Source organism: Neophocaena asiaeorientalis, unplaced genomic scaffold (genome assembly GCF_003031525.2).
Source record: "Neophocaena asiaeorientalis asiaeorientalis breed wild unplaced genomic scaffold, Neophocaena_asiaeorientalis_V1.1 scaffold7, whole genome shotgun sequence".
Taxonomy (NCBI): domain Eukaryota; kingdom Metazoa; phylum Chordata; class Mammalia; order Artiodactyla; family Phocoenidae; genus Neophocaena; species Neophocaena asiaeorientalis.
This window is the reverse complement of record NW_020185337.1, coordinates 3622331-3648543: the sequence shown is the minus strand read 5'-3', so window position 1 is coordinate 3648543 and position 26213 is coordinate 3622331. Positions and strand designations below refer to the sequence as shown.

The following is a 26213-nucleotide window of genomic DNA, read 5'->3' as shown; positions in this document are numbered from 1 at the left end:
TTCAGTTTCTAGGGAGTTGGCACTTCCAGAATGATAGCTTTTTTGTAGCAGTTCAAAAGTCATTTATTTTCTTATTCTAATCTTTAGGAGGCCTGCCTGGACCAATTTCTAAAGGTTATAAAGGGGTAAAGTGAACCTATCAGCGTAACTGTTTATTACATAAAATTTTAGTCACCTTTTGGGTGATTTTTTTTTTCCAATAATATACTTTAGTGGATAACTGTCACTGTAAAATATTGGTAACTTGCAAGACTCCTGAAGTTGTTATAACCTACAGGAAAATGATTTACTATGTCTAAATTCATTTTCTCATTTCATTCAACGGAAATGTTTGCGCTCCTACTATGTGGTAGGCACTGGTCCAGCCACTGGGATAAACAGACAGACAAAAATTCCTGCACTCATGATAGAGTACATTCTGCTTGGAGAGGGAAAAATATTGTCTGTGTGTAGAGAGAGAATATATAAATGCATATATATATATACATACACACAGTAAACATGTACATATACCATATATGCACATATATATGAAATATATACTATGTCATATAGTAGAAAGAGCTAAGGAGAAGAATAAAACAAGAGAGTTTTATATTTTTTGGTAATATAGCTAGAGAAGGCTCACTGAGAATAAACATTAAAGACTTGAAGGAGTGAGCCATGTGACTCACTAGGGGAAATAGCATTATAGGCAGAGGGAGCAGAAAGGCCAAGACCCTGAAGCAAAGATTGACAACCATTTGCTTTAGCCATGTGAAAAACAGTGAAAACCTGACAAGTTGTTTTGATAGAATGATGGGCACTAAAGGCTGGAATGGATTCCAGAGAAAATACCTAGAAAGAAATTTGAAACACTGACTATAGGCAACTCTTTTACGTAGTCTCGCTATAAAAGGAAGGAGAAATGAAACAATGGAGGAAGATGGGATCAGATAATGTAGTGTTTGAATGCTGATGGGAATAAGCCAGTGGAAAGAATAGTTGATGATGTGAAAGACATGAGAGAGAATTGTTGGAACATTCTCCTTAGCAGATATCTTTTAGTTTGCAAAGGGACTTAGCTATGGAAATACATATAGTATGGTTGCTGGTTGGCATAGTTTCACTTGAGATGATACTAGTCAGCATGGTTTTGTTTTTTCTCTTCCCATTTTCTGCTGCATGTGTGCAGGTGAAGAGTTGTGCTTAACCAGGATTATAGATGAGGGTGTAAGTGATTGACAACGGAATTTTAGGTGGGTACAGAGATACAAAGATACAAAAGGCTGAAGGACAGTGGAAATGTGGTAGAATTGAGAGATAGTGTTAGGTCTGAGGAATGGGGGAGTTCAAGGGGTTGTTGGATTGTTGTGTATGAGAGAGGTGAACTGAAAAGATAGGGATGGTGGTTGGAGAATGGGGTATTTGAAAGGTAGGTTATGGAAAAAATGCAGTTATTTGTAATGACAAGGTGAAGGATTTGACCAAAGGAATGAGTGGCTACGGTAGGGTGAAAGACAAGATCACTAGAGGAGAGAGGTTAATGAACTGAGATGACAGGCTGTTAATAGAAGGATCATCTATGAACATATTAAAATCACCAAGAGTTATGTATGACAAGAGTTGTTAGAGTGAACATTAGCTAAGGGCCGACATTTCAAAGAATGGGAGGGAGTGATCTGATGGTCGGTAAATGACTAAAGCGGGTGGATGACCTAAGAGGCAAAAGTGGCTGTTTTTAGTGAGGAGAGAGAATCGTCTGGGAGCGGTATTGAGGAGCAAGATCTTTTATTCCCCTCCAAGCCTAATGATATTGAGGGGTTATGAGAAGGACTGGAGAGTTCTATAAGAGGAAGCAGTCTGTCAAGAAAAATCTAGATAGAGGATCACAGTCAATGATAGAAAAAGCCAACAGAATGTCTTTGTTGGTCAATAATCTTTTGGCTTCCGGTTCTTTCATTACATATTGGAATAAACTGGAGTAGTAAGGCACTTTTTCGAATTACTTACTTTAATCACATTCTAAGAAAATTATTGTCAGTCACTAAGCCCAGTAGTATAAAAGAGTAAGTTAACTTTGACCTCAACTACATAATTGATGGTGCTGTTAAATATCAAGACTTTAAAAAGCTCCAAAAGTGAGTATATACATATAGTTACTTGGTCTCCTTTTCATTTCAGTGCCGTTAACATAAAATTCATCATGGCCATATTGTAAATTCCCAGGTAAAGCAGTTTTTACTTTTTCCAGTTGACCAACATGATGGTTACACCCTTAATAATTATTTGCCATTTCCATCAGTAGTGCATTGTAGTCAGATGGCTAAGCCATGAAGTGATGCTTAGTTTGAGGGAGGAAGTAAACACCTTTATCATATGTATGTTTTCATGTCAAGTCTTACTATTCTGTTTCATTGGTCTGTGTTCATACACTGGTATCAGCATCAATTTCTGAGGCCTTATATCATTTTTTTCATATGTCAAGTGTAGGTTCCCTCTTCCCCCTTGCTCTTTTCCATTTTCCTGGCTATTACTACTTTTCTTTTTGTATAAGAGCTTTAGATTTGATTTGTCTGATTCAGTTTTTTTTTTTTCTCCTTGAGATTGGATTAAATATATAAATTCAGGGAAGGTTGAAATCTCTGATATTGACTATTCTTTATTGTGAAAACTGAGCATGTCATTCTACTTGTTCAGGTCTTTTGTGTCTTTCAGTGGTATTTTGAAAGTTTCCGTGCATGTGTATATATATCTTGTTAAGTTGATCCCTAGATCTTTTCTTTTTTCTGACTGTTGAAAGTGGTATTTTTTCCTTCTTTATATAAATCTTCTGATGAATGGAATATATGTAAAATTTTGTTTTTCCAGCCTTACCAAATTATTTTATTGCTTTTACTAGTTTTTTTTAACTAGTTCCAGGTATTAATATCTGAATATAGTGATAACTTATCTCCTCCTGTCTAACTTTTTATGCCTGTGACTTATTTCTCTTAACTAATTGCATTGACTATGCCATAATTTTGTTAATTTTTCTTTAATAGAGGAACTGGATATTGTTACATCCTTAGAATTATGGCGGATAAATTAACAAGAATTGCTATTGTCAACCATGACAAATGTAAACCTAAGAAGTGTCGGCAGGAGTGCAAAAAGAGTTGCCCTGTGGTTCGAATGGGTAAGCTGTTCTGTGGATCATTTAAGGATAAGAGAAGGTTTTAAAAGGAATACACTGTCTTTATGGTTCTCTAGGCTTTAGTATATACTTTTCTTCCCCGTTAGTTTCTTTAAAATGTAAAAATAAGACCAGATTTTCTTCTAAATTTCTTTTAATGCTTTGTGACTAAATGATCCTGTTTAAGTTCATTGAATACAAAATCAAACCAGAGTTCAAATTACTGAGATTCTTACTGTCCTACAAAATCCTATGGTTACTTTAAGTCATGAAGAAAGGACTGCCAAGATGTTTGTATTGATATTTGATAGTATTCTCCTTAAAAAAAAAAAAGCTTAATATGAATGACTATTCATGAGGTTTTGCTATATTTTCAAGAGTAAATAAATTTACGACCATTCAGAATTGATGACTTACTGGTCGTCTTTAAGGGCTAAACGAAATAATTTTTACTTTAAATATACTAGTGAGGTATAAGCTTACTAAATCTTAAAAGGAAATTTAGATGTCATGTGTTACAGTCTACCGTGCTATTCAGAAATTCCATTATTAATATCCCTAATGCCAGGTTTAATTTTGTTTATGTATTAGATGTCCACATACCTTTGGGGAGCTTCCCTGATTTAGCTAACGCATTTCATTCCCTTATCTGGTGTACATTACCATTTTCAAGGCATATTTTATGGATTATATATTCAGGTCAGTCAGCTTAAAAGTAAAGCTGTTTTAGGATCCGCTGTATTTTTATTAGCATATTTTCTTCCCGTAGTAGATTAAACAAATAAGCATATTAGAGTCATCTCTGCCTTGCCTGACAAGAGTATTCATATAAGTAGTTAAGTTCAGTAATCTATCCAAAGCACTGATTTATATTTCTTTCTGTGGCCTTTCTTTTTGAAAACTTGATTCTATATGGAAATTTGGAACCAGAATTGCCGAAATAACAGTGTTCAGAAAATTAGAACATCAGGAGAAATGACTTAATTCTATCTTTTCCTTTGCCAGGAAAATTATGCATAGAGGTTGTCCCCCAGAGCAAAATAGCATGGATTTCTGAAACTCTTTGTATTGGTTGTGGTATTTGTATTAAAGTAAGTGATATTTTATTTATTGGATCAAATTTGTAACCTAAAAATGAAATCTGAAAATTCTGAGTACATTATAACTATTTTTAGAGCCAAATATAAAAATGGAATAAAGAATACAAATTCAGAAAAATAGTGTTCTTATATCAATATTATTATTGCTTTTTCAATTAATTAACCACCCCACTTAACAGTTATCCTTAAAAAATAATAATAAGGGCTTCCCTGGTGGCGCAGTGGTTGGGAGTCCGCCTGCCGATGCAGGGGACGCGGGTTCGTTCCCCGGTCCAGGAAGATCCCACGTGCCGCGGAGCGGCTGGGCCCGTGAGCCATGGCCGCTGAGCCTGCGCATCTGGAGCCTGTGCTCCGCAATGGGAGAGACCACAACAGTGAGAGGCCTGCATACCACACACAAAAAAAATAATAATAATAAATAAAAGTTATTTTTGCTGTATGCAACTTCGTAAAGCCATTTCCAACCAAAATTAATTTTTTTTCTCCCTTTTATGAGAAGGACATTCTCCAAGTCTTTACCAGAACTTTTTTGAAATATAAAAAATATGAGTCATATTACATACATCTTTTTCAAGTCTGTGTTTAATTTTATTTTTTAAATTTATTTATTTCATTTATTTATTTGGCTGTGCTGGGTCTTAGTTGTGGCTCGAGGGCTCCTTAGTTGTGGCATGCAAACTCTTAGTTGCGGCATGCACGTGGGGTCCGGTTCCCTGGCCAGGGAACGAACCTGGGCCTCCTGCATTGGGAGTGCAGAGTCTTAACCACTGTGCCACCAGGGAAGTCCCTGTGTTTAATTTAAAATTCTCTCTTTTTTTTTTTTTTTTTTTTGCGGTACACGGGCCTCTCACTGTTGTGGCCTCTCCTGTTGCGGAGCACAGGCTCCGGACGTGCAGGCTCAGCGGTCATGGCTCACGGGCCCAGCCGCTCCGCGGCATATAGGATCTTCCTGGACCGGGGCATGAACCTGTGTCCCCTGCATTGGCAGGTGGACTCTCAACCACTGTGCCACTAGGGAAGCCCCTAAATTCACACTTTTAAATAAAAATGGACACAACCAAAAATTTTTTTAATTTAACCTAATCCTTAAGTACTGCTTTTGCTGTGTTATACATTCTTCTATTGTTGGATTTATCCCAATAGTGTAATTTTTCAAAATACCTCAGTTTTTGTTATCCTGAATGGTTTGAATAGGGCATTTTACTAAAGAATGATGGATTTCCAACTTTAGTTCATAAAAGATATTTAGGAGCCAGTGTATAAAGTTCTTAAATTAGTTATTTTTATTTACAGATAATATATTTTAGAAAGGAGATTTCCCAAAATATGGATACCATCTGTTATTTTTTCTAATAAGGTTTGTGTATTTTACATTGGTTTCTGAATCCTCGGTTAAGTATCCAGAAGTACCAGGCTTGGTACCTGAAAGTTTTTTCTTGTTTTTAAAATATAAGCAGGAGATATTTCTTCCAACAAATACTTACTAATCTTTTATTATTTGCCTGCCAGTGTTTTGGGTGGTGGAAATCTTATTTTGAACAATATATTCGATTTTATTTTCTTTCCTCACTGCTATAAAAAAATGAGATTCCAGAATTTGGGGTATGCACTTCAGTGGCTGAAAAGAAACTGATGTGATGAATTGTTTGTGGGGGGCGGGTAGTGTATACCCCCTGAACACTAAGATACTTGTAATGCACCACATATATGAGCAATGTGGCTATTTTTTTCTTTGTAGATTAAGAGAAGTTTAAATTACTTGCAGCCTGTAAGCATTTTATGTACATTGATGGAGTAATAGAAGATACTGTAAATGGAGGTAATTCCGTTTGCAGAAAAAATCTCGTGTAAAGAATTAATAATTTTTTTTAGAGGTTGGTGATTATTTTTCTAGAAAACAAACAAAGAGTGTTGTTTTTTAAACCTCTGTGTTCTTGTAACTTAGGAAATGGGAATTCCCTGAAATCTTTATATACAGAGACTTGAATTAGTCCCCTGAGCTCATTGAACAGTTCTGCTGAACAGATTTCTAATCTGAGGTTATACTCTGGTTGTACCTTTATAGTCATCTGTACTGCTGAGAAATTTTTCTAGCCACGTTACCACTCTTAAATCACCTTCCAGTTCTTGCCATTCTTGTTCCTTGGGCATTTATCTGATTGATAGTCACTTATTGTTTGAATAAGTTTTTCTATGAGGTTTTTTTTTTTTTTAATGTGAATTTTCTCAATTGGAATATGAAGTATCTTTTTCATATGGGATGGTTACAAATCACAATGGAAAGACGTTAGTCCTTGCTCTGTGCAAATACTATGCTAGCTGTTGTTGGGACATAAGTAGACCAAGAAAGGTACAATCCATGGCCTTAAAGGACTTTACAAGGTAGAAATGGAAGCATACAGAGACAGGAAGAAGAAGATAAAGGGAAGGCGTTTCTCATTGACTGAATATGGAACTGTATGCTCAATAACCGTGTTTTATCTTGCTCTTAACCTTCTCATACAAAAGCCTCCAGTTCTGTAAGGTTTTGCAGTAAGTATTAAACACATTAAATGTCCAGGATTATACCAGTCACTAGGGGGAATACAGAATTATTAGATATGATTCTTGCCTTCAAGGAACTTAACCTTTTTAAGCAAAGGATAGGAAATGAAACAATACTTTACGTCTATGTGAAACTCCCACTTTTGGAAGATAAATTATAAAAATGTCTTCATCTGTTCATTTTAGTCATGCCTATATTTCTAAAAATTAACAGAAAACTAATTCTTTAAATAACAGAAGTGCCCCTTTGGTGCCTTATCAATTGTCAATTTACCAAGCAACTTGGAAAAAGAAACAACACATCGATACTGTGCCAACGCCTTCAAGCTTCACAGGTATATTTCCAAGTCAGCATTCTTCTTTACTTCAGTCAAGAGTAAATCCATTTGGAATTTTCAGAGAAATAACAAAAATGGAAAAAAAGTGGTATTAACTTTTACATCCACTAAAGCAAAATACAGTATTATAACATCATGCAGAATCATACTGTATATGTCAGTGGTTCATTCTAGCTAACATTAAAATTACCTGAGGGTCTTTTTAAAACTACTAATGCCCAGGTAGTTTCAGCCCAGTTGAATTACATCTTATCTCTGGATGTACAGTCTGGACTTAGTAAGTTGTAAAGGCTCCCAGTGATTCTGATATACAGTTGGGGGTGAGAATCACTGTTGTTAATAATATCCTTATCCCCAGAATACTTTTAAGGGAACTCATCTTGATTTTATTTATCTATTAATCTCATAATCTACAGAGAATATTACTCTGGACTTCGACATATATTGTTAATGACGCATTCTTTGAGGTTTTTAATCTGCTGAACACTAATATTTTCAATCTAGGAGTCTAGATTTAACTAATAAAAGGGTATTTCTCAACCTGCCAGCTTTAGGGGGCCTACTGCAGCAGGGAGAATGAAGTGGAATATTTCTGGTTGATGTGGCACTTCTCTCCTTGTAAGTAAATGGCAGGCCAAAAAAAAGAAAGACAGTATGAGGTTGCACCTGCTGTGCAGTTTTGTACCAAACCATTTTATTATACATTAAAACTGAGCCTTATATGGAAAGAAAAATTGTTACTTTAGAATAAACTTTGAGTGAAAGTTGAATAAATAAAATCTGGAGTAATATTAGTCATGGATGCATTCCTAACAACAGTTTAAGTTAATCTTGGCTGCTGTTTTTTCCTAATAGCCAGTAATATCTGGCATATATCTCTTTTGTCTTATTAATGAATGTGTGTGGAGTGCAAGCGCATTAAAATACATCATTCTGGTATTACGTCACTTTTTCTACATAAGTCTGAGTTGTCTTATTATTTTTGTACACTTACGACAGGTTGCCCATTCCTCGTCCAGGTGAAGTTTTGGGATTAGTTGGAACTAATGGTATTGGAAAGTCAACTGCTTTAAAAATTTTAGCAGGAAAGCAAAAGCCAAACCTTGGAAAATATGATGTATGTATTACCACCTTATAAAAATGAATATCTTGGTTCCGTTTTATGAGGCTATGAAGGAGAGAGTATGTGTGATTTTATTTTTTAATGTTCTTATTTTCAAGATTATTTGTGGAATTAATGCTGAGAAACTATAAATGAAACTCCTTTTTAGGTAAAATCTGTTAATGCTGCTTAATTGATAATTCTGAGCTTTCGTAAACTGTTATGAGTTGGTGTTTTCTTGATTTGAAATTAAATCCACCTCTAATATTATCTTAGAAGCAGAGGTATTCTGTTTGGTTATGTGTTCTATTTTGTATAACATTCATCCTCTTTGCAACTGTTTTATTAAATTCAGGTAATTATACATATATTTCTAGGACCCACCTGATTGGCAAGAAATTTTGACTTACTTCCGTGGATCTGAATTGCAGAATTACTTTACCAAGATTCTTGAAGATGACCTAAAAGCCATTATCAAACCTCAGTATGTAGACCAGATTCCCAAGGCTGCAAAGGTCAGTTGCTTTTTAGGAGAAATTTAGTGGGTATTACAGATATTGGTGGACATATAAAAGATAAATCAAAGTAAACTTGTTTTATTTTGTGACTCTCTTTAATAGTGAGGGAATTTTAGTATTGAAGGAAAATAATACTATTTCTGATATATTATGGCAGGGGACAGTGGGGTGTATTTTGGACCGAAAAGATGAAACAAAGACGCAAGCGATTGTATGTCAGCAGCTCGGTAAGTGTTTATTTTGTGTATGTGTTTTAATAGGCCCTGAACTTAACTTATAAAGATAGGTATCTTTATATGGATTACTGAAATAAATGGAAAAATCTCTAGTAGTTGTCGTATTTTCAACAGAAATATTCAAACAGAGAATGATTTGCAATATACATTTTACCTTGAAGAGGTAAAATAAAATAACATTGAACACAATGCCTCTATCTTCTTTGTAGATTTAACCCATCTAAAAGAACGCAATGTTGAAGATCTTTCAGGAGGAGAGTTGCAGAGATTTGCCTGTGCTGTCGTTTGTATACAGAAAGCTGATATGTAGGTTACTTTATACTTTTTGTAAATCCTATCTCTACTTTAGAGTTTTTGTTTATAATGCTGCTAATAGAGCAGTGGTTTGAGAGAAATTAATAGGAAAAGTATCTAATGTTCTAACTTTGAGGTCAGATGTTGAAGCAGTTGTGCATCCATTGCCCATTTCCCTATTATTCCATCGGGGTAAAATTTCATTTAGGTAAGTACCTTACAACTTATGGGTTCTGGAGCTCTTTAATCTGAAGTCAGCTGTTTATTTTGTAAACTCTCTTTATACATAAGAAGGACATTTTTTTAAGATGAAGCTCTCCTACCAGGCCGGCAAGGTTTTCCATAGCTCAAGTGGAAAATCAGGTTTTTTAGGTTATCCTAAATCAGGGTGGCTTGCCATGTGAGAGAGAAGAAGGAAGTGAAAAGGGCGAGTTTCCTTTCTACCTTTTAATGCCTCTCTTCTCCCAGATAGTTTTTGCTCTCGTCTTTTTCCATACTTCTACTCTGGCATCCAATGCAGGCTAGTTTTTCTCCATAAAGTATTCTGGGCAGAGCCCTCCTTTCCAAAAACTCTGTTTGCTTTAGTGCAACCGACTTTAGCCAATTAAGAGAGCCCTCTGAATTACTTCGGAATATATCAGAATATTTTTCATGAGGAGATAACGGTTTGTAAGTTAGCCGAATCTAGGAGTCCCTCCCCAGACTTGATATGCAGTCCTGCCTTTCGTAATTTATTTTCTTCCTTCTACTTCTGAACAGAATACAGAAATTTTTACCATTATGGGGTGGGCTCCTCATTATTATAAGGGGATTTTTGTTGTTGTTAAATCAGAAACTATATCTCAGTGCTTTAAAATAACATGCAAGATAGAATTTTGCCTTTCAAATTATTATGTTTGCTTTTTTTTTCATAGTTTCATGTTTGATGAACCTTCTAGTTACCTAGATGTCAAGCAGCGTTTAAAGGCTGCTATTACTATACGATCTCTAATAAATCCAGATAGGTAAGTACAGATTTGGTATATGCCTGTGCTGTTTTGTTTGAGGACTTTCACAGATTTCTAAAGTTTAAACACTGGGACCATCAATGTCACATATGTGTGCGTGTTTTCCATCTTGGTTTTTGGAGCTATCCCTTGAACTTACCTTCCTCTATCTAGAAAAGAGATTCTTAATGCAAGATCCATTTACTACCATACCTGTTTCCAGGGAGCCTAAGAATACTCTGTAGTGATATGCAAATTTTGGCATATATGTATGGATTTCTGGGAAGCAGATCCTTAACTTTTACCAGATCCTCAAATGGATATGTCACTCATACACACAATTTTAGAACAGAGTAATTACGGTTTCCCAGGTCTTGCTGAGCACAAAGGAGGTCTTAAAAACTTCTGTTAAGTAATCACGACGTCCTGTATTTGTAGGGTGCTTTTGTAGTTTGCAGAGTTTTTATATCCATTATCTCATTTGCGCCTTAGTAATCTTGTAAGTAAGAATCTTTAGGTGGTATTCCCATTTTGCAGATGAAGATGTTTTAAGGTCAGAAAAGCTAGTTATTTCTAGGTTTCCAATTTATGATACGGCAAGAACCCAGGGCTTTTTTCTGTTCCTCTCTTTAGTAGCTGATTTAATTCATAGCTGATCTTACAACAGAGCAAGAGAAATCCCTAGGGATCAAAAAACCAAAGAGAGAACTGTAAATTACAGGGGAAAAACAAGGATGGCTTTCTTGAGGGGACGTTGCTTGTCTCTGTAGTAAGTCTTGAGCTTTAACAGCCACTTGTGGGCAAGAAGCAAGGCCTTGTATTGAATTATCACACAAAATGCCGGGACTCTCAAACGACTGCTTTCTCAGCAAAAGAGCAAACACAGGAGGATGTTAAGGAAACATATACCTGTCACTAACTGAGATCCTTGGAAATGGAGGGCTGGCTCCCCTTCAGATCTCTTTAGGGATTGGCAGCTCACATGGATATGGAATTGAAATTTATGTGATCAGGGGAGTCTCAGAACCATCCATGTTAAGAAAGTAACATAACAAGAGGGCTCTAGAATCTTTAGTTCTGTGGTACCTAGATGAAGCAAATATAAAACCACTCTGGAAGCATATGCCCTCAACTCTGGTCACACAGGATTTCTACAGGTAAAGACTCAAGAGCTTTAAGCCCAGGGTTATAAATGATAGGAGGAAACTGTCTACAAATGAGTCAGTAAACACAACAAACAGCAGGATTTAGACTTTCAGGGACTTCGAGTGACATTCTCAAAGAGACTGTAAAATAATATTTAAAATAATTTAAAACATGAAGATTTAAAACTAAGAATATGATACTACAAAAAAGCAACAGGTAAATGTTTAAAAAACCCAAACAAATCTAGAAATTAAAAGTATAGTCATGACGTTGAAAACTCACTGGACAGATTAGACAGGTTAGGTACAACAGAAAAGAGTGTGAGAAACTTGAAAAGTTGGTCTGAGCAAGCTACCAGAATACAGCAGAGAGAGAATAAGATTGAAATAAAGAAGGGAGGTTCAGAGACATGGAGAATGGGATAAGAGAGAATAGAATGAGAAGATGATTTACATATGTCTTAATAGGAGTCTGAAAAATAAAGCTATGAAAAGGTCATGGCTGGGTATTTTCCAGAATTGGAAAACTTGACTTCATAGATTCAAGGAGCAAATGATCCATGTACATACCTTGAAGTAAAACTTGGAATATGAGTGGTAAAGAGACAGTCTTAGTTGAGCCAAAGCGTAACCATAATTTTCACTTCATACATAGACCAGGGCATTATGATAGCCTCTTTGGGGGAAGTAAGACTATAAAATGTCCCAATTTTCAGGGACTTCAGGATAAGGTAAATTAAAGAATACATAAGCAGTCAAGTCAGTAGTTCTCAATCCTAATACCTTTTTATAAAACATTTTTATATTCCTTTGTTTTACTGAAATGGATATCATAGATATTATCTACATTTACACATAATTTTTTTAATACTATATAATGCTTTAACCATAATGAAAAAGCTAAAAGGATAATAATTTACAACCAGGTGACATGTATTTCAATATTCAGCCAAATCACTACATTCTATATTATGAGAGGGCAGTAACCATAGTTGTAAAAGGGATAACATGCCAAAACAGGTTAGATTGACAAAGTGAAGAAAATGATTGTTAGATTTTCTCAGATGTGCTGGGTCTCATTTTTATAGGTATAGGGTCAAAATAATCTCTTTGTAGTGATAGACTGATAATAAAAAGTTACAGGAAGTATATCTGCATCCTGAAATTCTACAACATATCAAGGCATACATTCAGTCTTTAATGCTGTAAAAAGATTTTGAAGATCATATCCTCCGATAAACAACAAGAAATAGAGGATGGATTAGAGAGGGGAACAGTAATGCGAGAGGAAGATTAAAAACCAACAGATAACCCAAAATTAAGTGTAGGGTGTAAATTTTCATAGCATACATTTCTCATGTTGCAGATTATTGTTTCTTCCCAAACTGTCAGAAAATTAGAGTGGCTCTCCTAAATCTTTTTTAACATTTTGGACTTCTGCATAAGCTCCATTTGAAAGTAGGGAAAGCAGGAGGTGTGACTTATTTTTTTCTTCTTTTCAAAGTGCATTAAAAGCAACTAGATAATAGCTATGCTGCCTTATACTGGGCCTTGAAGATTTTAATGGTAAAAAAGCAGAGAATTATTCCAGATAATGGAACATTGCCAATAAAGATACCAAGGCAGGATAAATATTGGCCCACTTGGGTGATTTGCCATTTTTATTGATGCTCACCACATTCAACAGTGGGCAAAAGTTTATTTGCATATTAAGAAGGGTGTTCCTACTGGAGGTAGAATTGGAGGTGAACCATGAAAGGGTTATGTAGAATTTCAGCAGGTGAGGATTTTAGGCAGGATTTTAGACCATTGAAATGATAGACCACCCTTGGACACACAGGGATAGAAGGGTAGATTATTCAGGAAACAAGCAAAGAGCCATTTTTCAGTGTGTCCTATATATAAATGAAATAAAAGAAATACAGATGCTGTGGTTCAGTTGACCAATTTTTCGACTTTACAATATTGTGAAAGCAATACACATTCAGTAGAAACTGTATTTCAAATTTTGAATTTTGATATTTTCCCGGTCTGGCGATAGGCAGTACAATATTGTCTTCTGATGCTGGGCAACGACAGCAAGCCACAGCTTCAAGTCAGCCACATGAGCACGAGGGTAAACAGCTGGTACCCTTACAACCATTCTGTTTTTCACTTTCAGTACAGTATTCAATATATTACATGAGATTCTCAACACTTTATTATAAAATAGGCTTTATGTTACATGATTTTGCCCAACTGTAGGCTAATATAAGTGTTCTGAGCACATTTCGGGTAGGCTCGGCTAAGTATGATGTTTGTTAGATTAGGCATATTAAATGCATTTTCAAATTACGATGGGTTTATCAGGTGTAACCTTATAAATTGAGGAAGATCTATAGTAGCTAAAGTTTTGGAAGGTCTTAAAAGAAAGTCTGAAGATGTTATGTGTTTCATTTGGAACTGAGAGCCACATCTGGGGACCTGAAGAAAATGAGGTTTGTTAAAAGCCTATAACAATATTGATAGAAATGACAGCCTGAATTAGAATCTAGATAGAGAAAGAAAAGAATGAATTAGACATGCTTGACAATTTAAACAATACATGATTGCAAATAAAATTGAGTCTTTTTTTTATGGGAGTAGTGATTCCATCAATAAAAATATGGCTGGTTTTTATTTGTACAGGAAGCTGATAAATTAGAATTTTATATAAAGCAGAAACTAACACACCATTGTAAAGCAATTATACTCCAATAAAGATGTTTAAAAAGAAAAAGAATTTTAGGTGTCTGTAGGACATTGCTTTTTGAACATCTTGAGCTAAGTTGAATAGGAATAAGATGCGTAAAAGCTTTATGATTATTATTTGCCTAATAGTTTCTATACTAGCAATACATTTTTCTTACCACTTGAAAAGTCATGTTATAGCCCATCCCATTTATAAAGTGCTCCAGTACACACACTAACCTATTTTCTTTCTTACTGTCACTAGATTTTTATTACCTGTAAAAACATTTTGCTAACATAGTGTTTTTTGGTATTTCATATCTATTCCTTGTCTCCACAGCTGAAGTGAAAATTCTCAGGTTGAGGATTCTGTTGTATTCTCTGTGCCTTCCTTACTACAGCTAGCATGAGACAGGACAAGTAGAAGGGTTTAATGCATAAGTTGAAGAGCATAATAAACAGTTTAGAATAGGTCTGATTTAAATCTATTATAATTGTTTCTGCTTTGTAAAGTTTATTTTAAAGTTTATTTTATTAACAAAACATTTATTTCATTTATTCATAGACTATTTCATGTTAACTCTTTTAAGAAAACAATTTGAAATATGAACATTGATAATGAGTCTTAAAGAAAATGTTTTATAACTTAAGTTCAATATGGTCTTTATGGTTAATTTTTTAAAAATATATGTCTTCCTGAAATTTACACTGTAGTTTTTTAAAAAACTATGTAAAAGTTTTCATTATAATTAAATATTTTAATTATATATATTATATTACATTTTAAAATAAAAATCTATATTGTTTTTCAGATATATCATTGTGGTGGAGCATGATCTAAGTGTATTAGACTATCTCTCTGACTTCATCTGCTGTTTATATGGTGTACCAAGTGCTTATGGTGTTGTCACTATGCCTTTTAGTGTAAGAGAAGGTAACTTGAAAAACTTTTCACAATGCTGTATTCTCTTTCACTCTAATGCTTAGAAAATGTATTGCTGTTGATACTAAGTAGTTAAGTGTTGCTGTTATATTACTTATCCAAAACTCTGGCCTTAAGGAATTTAATCTCACAATAGAATATACATATATAAGGTTATATACATCAGTTGTTAAACATAACCTATGTCTTTTTGTAGAAGTTTTTGTTGTGGGTAAAAATGCTCTATCAATTTCACTATTTGTTTGCTACATTAAAAGTTTCTTTTATATTTTGGCCTCTGCAGCATCACTGTACTGCTTGTCATGTTCAGCTTTATCTTGACGGGCCAGTACCAGTAGGAAAACTCTTAAAATTGATTTAGGGCTCATCTTGTTTTCATGTTTCAAATTTATCTGTAATCTGTATCCTAAGTTTGTGAAACTAAGACTATACAAAAGTCTAATAAGATAGTTAAGTATATTATAGTCTAGTAAGTGACTAAAATTCTAATAAAATAGCTTAGTAAGTGTATTTTCACTTATTCCTTCTACTTTCAGGAAAGAGGGACTCTCTGGTCTCTTTTCCATGTCTCTTCCCTAAGCAAGTTAGGCAAAAGTAAAAACTAGCCTACCACTATGTGGCTCTTGAAACAGAATCAGTGCACTCTACCTCATACACCTTCCTTTTAATTTCTTTCTTAATTGCTTCCTCATTTCTATTTTTACTTTTTTACATTTCTTCTCTCCAGCTATGCCTTAAGCTGGCAATCTAGAACACCTAAAAGGACTACTTAGTCCATATCTTGAAAAAATACCATATTCTACAAGAATAAGTATTCATGTAGCCTTACAGCTCCCTAGGTTGAACAGGCTCTTTTTTTTTTTTTTTTTTTTTTAAAAAGCTGTCTCTTCAAAGAGATTGCTTTTGAGTTACCTAAGGAACTTTTGGAGAAAGAAATTATATTGCATCATACTCTGCATAAAAAGGCGGTGGTATCTTTTTTAATTTATAAAAAGTGTATAAATAGTTTAAGATGTGGGGAAGGAATTGCTCTCACGTCCCTATCTATACATTTGAGATAGGTAGGTATTTTAAGGGAAAATTTGTGAGATTTCCCAGTTTTCTTTCCAGTAGTCTTAAGAGATGATATCAGAAGCAATTAATGTTTTATTCTCCTCAGTTAGCAAGTATTTATTGAATGCCTACTCTGCCTAAAGTAGTTCTAGAATCGCATTGATGATAATGACATGGGTACCTGGCAGTCACTTTTCATAATTCCATTTATAGATGCCATGTCTAAAGCCTATGCCAAGAAGTAGTTCCTGGTGAGATTTTTAATGTACCCTATCTGTTAAAACAATTCAAGTAACAAACTGCACTTAATCTTTCTGCTTTCCTTTAATATACTGAAATTAACAAATTATATGTAAAAGCTCTTTATAAACTGTAAAGGAATTTTTGCTTGAACTCATTTTTAAATTGGCAAGAGAGACATTGCAGTATTAATGTATAAAGCTGACTTGTTAGTGTTTTTTCCACAGTCACTTCTCTGAGCTTTCATTTTCTTACCTGGTGAATTAGGCATGTGGACTAAATGGCCACTAAGTTTCCTTCAAGTTTATATTTTTATTTAATTTTTGGTTTTAATCTTTTTAACCCCACATTTGTAATTTTTAAATAGTTTAAGATATAAAAATGCTAATTTGGGCAGAATAAACATCTACTTATTCTGTCAATAAATATTTGTTGAACACCTGTGTTCTAGGCTGAAAAGGCCTAGATGTGGTTCTTAATTGCAGATGACATGAATAATATCCTTAGACTTTCTTTCAAGACCTTCTGAAACTTCACCTACTGTCCTTCTCTTATAAATAGTAAACACTTTAAAAACAGATCTTTTCACTGTTTCCCAAATAATCCACTTTTCCATTTCTGTGCACCTGCCATTGTGGTTCTTAACAACTTCAGTATGGAGGAATTTTCATGCACAGTATGTTAGTTTACTTTCAGTTATTAAAATCTGTTTAGATAATGGTGTTTTTGTACAGTGAAGCCAAAAAAAAAGGTTAACGAAATTAGTTTGTTATTATAAATTTCTTTCAAACCTGCGAAGTTAATCTGAAAACAAATGCAGTAAATCATAACTTGAACGTATGGTTATGTCTCCCATGAAAATGAATATTCGTAACTTAAATCATCTTTAAAAAATTATTGCTCAAACTATTTTAGTTTATTTTATGTCAATCTGAAAATATTCCATTTTACTTACTTGTCATTTTGTAGAGAAAAATTACAATTTTTTATTTTAAAATACAGAAGAAATGGCATCATAGGCTTTCACATGAAATCTGATGGAAAAAATCTTATAAAAATCAACGTAATAATGAAAAGTTATGCTTTGTGTATATAGGCATACATGAATTACTTAAACTTGGCATTAGGTACATGAAACACTTGTCACACTGCATGCTATAAATCCACAGAAATTTAAATCTATGCATAGATTGCTCACAAGAGAGCCTAGGGTTTTGGCTTTTATATGATCATTTATTTTTGTGGGAAAAGTTTAGGGTTTAAGTGATCTTTACTAATTTATTTCAATGACTTTCCAACAGGCATAAACATTTTTTTGGATGGCTACGTTCCAACAGAAAACTTGAGATTCAGAGATGCATCACTTGTTTTTAAAGTAGCTGAGACAGCAAATGAAGAAGAAGTTAAAAAGATGTGTATGTATAAATATCCTGGAATGAAGAAAAAGATGGGAGAGTTTGAGCTAGCAATTGTAGCTGGAGAGTTTACAGATTCTGAAATCATGGTGATGTTGGGTGAAAATGGTAAGTTTTCCTTATTTTGTGATATTCGGAAGTTTGTTCTGTTTATCCAGTAACTGACTGTTAATTACTCCGTGAAAAACTTTGACTCAGTTATAGGTCTGGGAGCTGGATTGAATTCCTACATTTCTCAGTGTAGTTCACATTTTGTGACAACATATGATTTAATCTGTCATTTAATCGAGTTCATATTTCTTATTTTGTTTTCATAACCTTCAGTGAGAATAAGATTTTTTTCTAAGCTGGTTTTTCTATGTATAAATTGATATGAATAGCACTTATTCATCTTAGAAACTGACTAGGAAGGAAAGGATAAATTGGTAGTTCTGAAGCAGTCTAGTTTAAAATGTTTTCCTTGCATTCCTCCACTTGGAACCTTTCTTAATTTAAATTTAGGCTAATCTAACTTTGTAAATAGTTGTATTACCAACACTTTTTAGTAATAGATTATCATCATAAATATAGTTATGAGATGAATTTGAGTGCCAAATATCTGGTATTGCTTTCATGATTTTTAGAAAAAGATTTGAATTGTGTACTTACAGCTTACAAAACTGTAGAAGAAAAAAATTTTATGAAGATTGTTGCAATGTATCAGTTTTTAGTTAACAGGAATTTTGAGCTTGGTTGCAATTAAATATTTCATGTAACTGGCCTTTATGATGATGGTATCAACCATAACAATTATTGTCCTGTCTTAACAATAAATTGTGTGCATTGATATTTTAGCTAAATAAGTCTTTCAAGAACTAACCCAAGACTTTATAGACCACCGTTTGTTAAAATGGCCATCATAAACTTTAAATAGTCTATATTCCTCCTAATTAGTTTAGAATGATACTTGAGAGATGAATCATGAAAGTTCAAGTATTTTTCTATATAACCTTCAGAATTCAGTAGTGTCAGTGTATTTGTTCAAAACTAATTTCTCAGTTAAAACCTGGTAGTACATTAGTGATTTATTGTAAATGTGAAGCATCTTTCAAGTCAATTTTTTGTTTGTTGTGTTGCCAGGTACTGGTAAAACGACGTTTATCAGAATGCTTGCTGGGAGACTTAAACCTGATGAAGGAGGTACTGTTGTAATATTGAGTCTTTTTACTCTGTTCCACATAGTAAACTTTAAAGATCTGGGCCGTTTTCAGTGTCTTATTTATTTGTATTACTTTGCAGGGGAAGTACCAGTTTTAAATGTCAGTTATAAGCCACAGAAAATCAGTCCCAAATCAACCGTGAGTTATTCTGTTACTTTGTTATTGGAGAAGAGTTTATATGTATATATACCTAGAGCATTAGTCTTATACTATATCAAAAATTTTCTCCAAATGAGTTTCTGTACAGGTGTAATAAGGTGGCTAAGGAAGATCTTAGGACTATACAGTTCTTTATTCATTTCCACTACTAGGAAGCTCTTTTAAAGTCTGTTTGGCATCTTTTTCCAAAATAAATCTTCAAAAACTTAATGTGTTTTGGTGCTGCAAATGACATCAAGAAAGTGAAAAGTTACCCACAGGACTGGAGAAATTACTTGCAAATCATATATTAATAAGATACTCGTATCCAGAATATATAAAGAACTCTTACAGCTCAATTTTTAAATGGGCAAAGGATTTGAATAGACATTTTTCCAAAGAAAATATACAGATAGCCAATAAACACATGAAAAGATGCACAGCATCCTTAGTCATTAGGGAAATGCAAATCAAAACCACATTGAGAGACCACATAACATCCATTAGAATGACTTAAAGCAGAAAGACAATAACAAGTATTGCTGAGGATGCAGAGAAATTAGAACCTTGTACGTTGCTGGTGGGAATGAAAAATGGTAGAGCCACTGTTATTCTGCCATAAAAAGAAATAAAACACATACATGTTACAATATGGATGAGCCTTAAAACATGAAATTAAGCTCCTTTGATTTCTGCAGGTGTTGTAATGAACTTATTAACTACAGTATCTATGCTCAGTACTCACTCATGTTGGGAATATTTGAGATGGCGTGGCTTACAATGAAAATTTTATCATTGATGCTTTCTATAAGCTTAGCTTTTAAGTTCTCAAACTCAGCCCTCTTCTCAAATAACAAGTTAAAAGACATCTTAAATTCATCCCTGTCATATTATCGTGCATTTTGTGTTAGCTGACAGATTGCCTAAGATTACTTGATACCCATATTGACCTTTAGAAGTATTCCTAGTCTCTAATGATTTCTTCCCTGAAACATTTATCATTTACTACTTTCAAATTTTAAGATTTTGGTTTTTTTTTTAACTTGGACATGGTGGGTTTTTAATTTTTAAAGTCTCAAAACATGTCATAGCTGATGGATAAGCATCAAAATACTATTGATATCTGCTGGTGGCAAATTGATACACTTCTGCTGTGTAGCTTAACTTTCTCAAGATTCATAATTAGAGTAGTTCTATACTGAAATAAAATTTCAATACTTTTCCATTAAATACTATACTTTTCCATTAAATAATTCCATTTTTCCATTAAATAAGGGAAGTGTTCGCCAGCTACTACATGAAAAGATCAGAGATGCTTACACTCATCCACAATTTGTAACTGATGTAATGAAGCCTCTGCAAATTGAAAACATCATCGATCAAGAGGTACTCTAAAATAATTTTTGTTGTTTTATCATTTTATTATTTTAAACTTTGGATGTATCTACATGGTTTACTGAACTTCTTTTGGAAATAGGTGCAAACATTATCTGGTGGTGAACTGCAGCGAGTAGCTTTAGCTCTTTGTTTGGGCAAACCTGCTGATGTCTATTTAATTGATGAACCATCTGCATATTTGGATTCTGAGCAAAGATTGATGGCTGCTCGAGTTGTCAAACGGTAATGTCCCACTCATAAAGAGTATTACCTGTGATCGTGTGTAGTGGCAGACAAAAATGCTTAATATAGTGTTTGAATATGATGATATAAAGCTTTTCAAAATCATGTGTTTTAGTTTCATACTCCATGCTAAGAAGACAGCCTTTGTTGTGGAACATGACTTCATCATGGCCACCTATCTAGCAGATCGAGTCATTGTTTTTGATGGTGTTCCATCTAAGAACACACTTGCAAACAGGTAAAACTATTTTCTAGACTAAGTTCCAACACTTAGAAACTTACTTTGTTTAGTTATTTATTTCAAGTTGGCTGGCTCTTTTTTTAATCTTCGTTGGAGTATAATTGCTTTACAATGTTGTGTTAGTTTCTGTTGTACAACAGTTTGTTGTACAACAAACTGAATCAGCTCTAAGTATACATATATCCCCTCCCTCTTGAGCCTCCCCCCCCGTCCTCCCTATCGCACCCCTCTAGGTCATCTTAAAGCATTGAACTGATCTCCCTGTGCTATGCAGCAGCTTCCCACTGGCCATCCATTTTACATTTGGTAGTGTATATATGTCAGTGCTACTCTCTCACTTCGTCCCAGCTTCCTTTTCCCCCCACTATGTCCTCAAGTCCATTCTCTACGTCTGTGTCTTTATTCCTGTCCTGCCACTAGGTTCATCATTAACGTTTTTTTAGATTCCATATATGTGCATTAGCATACGGTATGTGTTTTTCTCTTTGTGACTTCACTGTATGACAGACTCTAGGTCCATCCACCTCATTACAAATAACTCAGTTTTGTTCCTTTTTATGGCTGAGTAATATTCCATGATATATATGTGCCACATCTTCTTTATCCATTCATCTGTCTGTGGACATTTAGATTGCTTCCATATCCTGGCAGTTGTACCACAGTGTTCATTGCAGGAATATTTACATGAATCTTTTTGAATTATGGTTTTCTCAGGGTATATGCCCAGTAGTGGGATTGCTGGGTCATATGGTAGTACTATTTTTAGGTTTTTAAGGAACATCTATACTGTTCTCTGTAGTGGCTGCATCAATTTACAATCCCACCAACCGTGCAAGAGGATTCCCTTTTCTCCACACCCTCTCCAGAATTTATTGTTTGTAGATTTTTTGATGGTAGCCATTCTGACTGGTGTGAGGTGATCCCTCATTGTGGTCTTTATTTGCATTTCTCTAATAATTAGTGATGTTAAGCATCTTTTCATGTGTTTGTTGACAATCTGTATGTCTTCTTTGGAGAAATGTCTATTTAGGTCTTCTGCCCATTTTTGGATTGGGTTGGTTGTTTTTCTGATACTGAGCTACATGAGCTGCTTGTATATTTTGGAGATTAATCCTTGTCAGTTGCTTCGTTTGCAAATATTTTCTCCCATTCTGAGGGTTGTCTTTTTGTCTTGTTTATGGTTTCCTTTGCTGTGCAAAAGCTTTTAAGTTTCATTAGGTCCCATTTGTTTATTTTTGTTTTTATATCCATTTCTCTAGGAGGTGGGTCAAAAAGGACCTTGCTGTGATTTATGTCATGGAGTGTTCTTCGTATGCTTTCCTCTAAGTTTTATAGTGTCTGGCCTTACATTTAGGTCTTTAATCCGTTTTGAGTTTCTTTCTGTGTATGGTGTTAGGAAGTGTTGTAATTTCATTCTTTTACATGCAGCTGTCCAGTTTTCCCAGCTCCACTTATTGAAGAGGCTGCTTTTCTCCATCATATATTCTTGCCTCCTTTGTCAAAGATAAGGTGACCATATGTGTGTGGGTTTATCTCTGGGCTTTCTATCCTGTACCATTGATCTATATTTCTGTTTTTGTGCCAGTACCATAGTGTCTTGATTACTGTAGCTTTGTAGTATATATAGTCTGAAGTCAGGGAGCCTGATTCCTCCAGCTCCGTTTTTCTTTCTTGATTGCTTTGGCTACTCGGGGTCTTCTGTGTTTCCATCCAAATTGTGAAATTTTTTGTTCTAGTTCTGTGGAAAATGCCATTGGTAATTTGATGGGGATTGCATTGAATCTGTAGATTGCTTTGGATAGTGTAGTCATTTTCACAATGTTGATTCTTCCAATCCAAGAACATGGTATATCTCTCCATCTGTTTTGTATCTTTGATTGCTTTCATCAGTGTCTTGTACTTTTCTGCATACAGGTCTTTTGCCTGCTTAGGTAGGTTTATTCCTAGGTATTCTTTTTGTTGCGATGGTAAGTGGGAGTCTTTGCTTAATTTCTCTTTCTGATTTTTCATTGTTAGTGTACAGGAATGCAAGCGATTTCTGTGCATTAATTTTCTATCCTGCTGCTTTACCAAATTCATTGATTAGCTCTAGTAGTTTTCTGGTGGCATCTTTAAGATTTTCTATGTATAGTGTCACGTTACCTGCAAACAGTGACAGTTTTACTTCTTTTCCAATTTGGATTCCTTTTATTTCTTTTTCTTCTCTGATTGCTGTGGCTAAAACATCCAAAACTATGTTATGTTGAATAATAGTTGTGAGAGTGGGCACCCTTGTCTTGTTCCTGATCTTAGTGGAAATGGTTTCAGTTTTTTGCCATAGAGAATGATGTTTGCTGTGGGTTTGTCATATATGGCTTTTATTATGTTGAGGTAGGTTCCCTCTGTGCCCACTTTCTGGAGAGTTTTTATCATAAATGGGTGTTGAATTTTGTCAGAAGCTTTTTCTGCATCTATTGAGATGATCATATGGTTTTTATCCTTCAGTTTGTTAAGATGGTGTTTCACATTGATTGATTTGTATATATTGAAGAATCCTTGCATTCCTGAGATAAACCCCACTTGATCATGGTGTATGATCCTTTAGTGTGCTGTTGGATTCTGTTTGCTAGTATTTTGTTGAGGATTTTTGCATCTATGCTCATAAGTGATATTGGCCTGTAATTTTCTTCTTTTGTGACATCTTTGTCTGGTTTTGGTATCAGGGTGATGGTGACCTCATACAGTGAGTTTGAGAGTGTTGCCCCCTCTGCTATATTTTGGAAGAGTTTGAGAAGGAGAGGTGTCAGCTCTTCTCTTAAGTGTTTGATAGAATTCGCCTGTGAAGCCATGTGGTCCTGGGCTTTTGTTTGTTGGAGGATTTTTTGTTGTTGTTGTTGTGGTACGCGGGCATCTCACTGTTGTGGCCTCTCCCGTTGCGGAGCACAGGCGCGCCATGTGGGATCTTCCCGGACCAGGGCACAAACCCGTTTCCCCTGCATCAGCAGGTGGACTCTCAGCCACTGTGCCGCCAGGGAACCCCGCCGTTGGAGAATTTTTAATCACAGTTTCACTATCAGTACTTGTGATTGATCTGTTCATGTATTCTATTTCTTCCTGGTTCAGTCTTAGAAGGTTGTACTTTTCTAAGAATTTGTCCATTTCTTCCAGGTTGTCCATTTTATTGGCATATAGTTGCTTGTAATAGTGTCTCATGATCCTTTGTATTTCTGTGGTGTCAGTTGTTACTTCTCCTTTTTCACTTCTAATTCTGTTGACTTGAGTCTGCTCCCTTTTTTTCCTGATGAGTCTGGCTAATGGTTTATCAGTTTATCTTTTCAACGAACCAGCTTTTAGTTTTATTGCTCTTTGCTGTTGTTTCCTTCATTTCTTTTTCATTAATTTCTGATCTGATCTTGATGATTTCTTTACTTCTGCTAATTTTGGGTTTTTTTGTTCTTCTTTCTCTAATTGCTTTGGGTGTAAGGGCTAGCATTGTGGTCAGAAAAGATGCTTCATACGATTTCAGTTTTCTTAAATTTACCAAGGCTTGATTTGTGACCCAAGGTGTGGTCTATCCTGCAGAACATTCCGTGTGCACTTGAGAAGAAAGCATATTCCTTTGTTTTTGGATGGAATGACCTATAAATTTGAATTATGTTCATCTGGTCTAATGTGTCGTTTAAAGCTCATGTTTCCTTATTTATTTTGTTTGGATGATCTGTCCGTTGGTATAAGTGGGGTGTTAAAGTCCCTTACTATTATTGTGTTACTGTCAATTTCTCCTTGCATGGTTGTTAGCATTTGCCTTATGTATTGAGGTGTTCCTATGTTGGATGCATAAACATTTATAACTGTTATATCTTCTTCTACGATTGATCCTTTGATCACTATGTGGTGTCCCTCCCTATCTGTTGTAACAGTCTTTATTTATTTTCTTATTTTTTATTTTTAATTTTTTTTGCTGTACGCGGGCCTGTCACTGTTGTGGCCTCTCCCGTGGTGGAGCACAGGCTCTGGACGCGCAGGCTCAGCGGCCATGGCTCACGGGCCCAGCTGCTCCATGGCATGTGGGATCTTCCTGGACCGGGGCATGAACCCGTGTCCCCTGCATCAGCAGGTGGACTCTCAACCACTGCGCCACCAGGGAAGCCCCAACAGTCTTTATTTTAATGTCTATTTTAACTGATACGAGTATTGCTACTCCAGCTTTCTTTTGATTTACATTTGTATGTAATATCTTTTTTCCATCCCTTCACTTTCAGTCAGTATGTGTCCCTAGGTCTGAAGTGGGTCTCTTGTAGACAGCATATATGGGTCTTGTTTTGTATCCATTCAGCCAGGCTGTGTCATTTGGTTGGGGCATTTAATCCATTTACATTCAAAGTTATTATCGATATGTACATTCCTATGACCATTTTCTTAATTGTTCGGGCTTTTTTTTTTGTGGGTCTTTTTCTTCTTTTTTGTTTCCCGCTTAGAAAAGTTTCTTTAGCATTTGCTGCAAAGCTGGTTTCGTGGTGCTGAATTCTTTTAACTTTTGCTTGTCTGTAAAGCTTTTGACTTCTCTGTTCAATCTGAATGAGATCCTTGCTGGGTAGAATAATCTTGGTTGTAGGTTTTACTGTTTCATCACTTTAAGTATATCCTACCACTCCCTTCTGGCCTGTAGAGTTTCTGCTGAAAAATCAGCTCATAACCTTATGGGGATTCCTTTGTATGTTATTTTTTGTTTTTCCCTTGCTGCTTTTAATATTTTTTCTTTGAATTTAATTTTTGTTAGTTTGATCAATATGTGTCTTGGTGTGTTTCTCCTTGGATTTATCCTCTGTGGGACTCTGTGCTTCCTGGACTTGGGTAACTATTTCCTTTCCCATGTTAGGGAAGTTTTCAACTACAATCTCTCAGAATATTTTCTCAGACCCTTTTTCTTTTCTTCTTCTGGGACCCCTATAATTCAGATGTTGGTGCATTTAGTGTTGTCCTAGAGGTTTCTGAGATTGTCTTCCTTTCATTCTTTTTTCTTTACTCTGCTCCTCGGCAATTATTTCCACCATTTTGTCTTCCAGGTCACTTATCCATTTTCTGCCTCAGTTATTCTGCTATTGATTCCTTCTAGAGTGTTTTTAATTTCAGTTATTGTGTTGTTCATTACTGTTTGTTTGCTCCTTAGTTCTTCTAGGTCCTTTTTTAATGTTTCTTGTATTTTCTCTATTGTATGTCCAGCAGTTTGGATCATCTTTACTGTCGTTACTCTGAATT

The 26213-nt window shown here is 34.9% G+C and overlaps 1 protein-coding gene across 1 annotated transcript in view; it reads left to right on the top strand.

Annotated features, from left to right (window-relative positions):
* The window catches only part of ABCE1 (ATP binding cassette subfamily E member 1), a 34992-nt gene that overhangs the window by 2375 nt on the left and 6404 nt on the right, over positions 1-26213 (top strand). The window contains exons 2-16 of the mRNA XM_024736094.1: positions 3024-3157; positions 4160-4245; positions 7036-7133; positions 8136-8253; positions 8616-8753; positions 8914-8983; positions 9202-9298; positions 10201-10290; positions 14939-15060; positions 17664-17885; positions 18897-18956; positions 19056-19114; positions 20390-20500; positions 20592-20734; positions 20850-20972. Of these exons, the coding sequence (XP_024591862.1) occupies positions 3055-3157; positions 4160-4245; positions 7036-7133; positions 8136-8253; positions 8616-8753; positions 8914-8983; positions 9202-9298; positions 10201-10290; positions 14939-15060; positions 17664-17885; positions 18897-18956; positions 19056-19114; positions 20390-20500; positions 20592-20734; positions 20850-20972 (1640 nt within the window). The 5' untranslated portion in view covers positions 3024-3054. The remainder of the gene's footprint in view (positions 1-3023; positions 3158-4159; positions 4246-7035; positions 7134-8135; positions 8254-8615; positions 8754-8913; positions 8984-9201; positions 9299-10200; positions 10291-14938; positions 15061-17663; positions 17886-18896; positions 18957-19055; positions 19115-20389; positions 20501-20591; positions 20735-20849; positions 20973-26213) is intronic.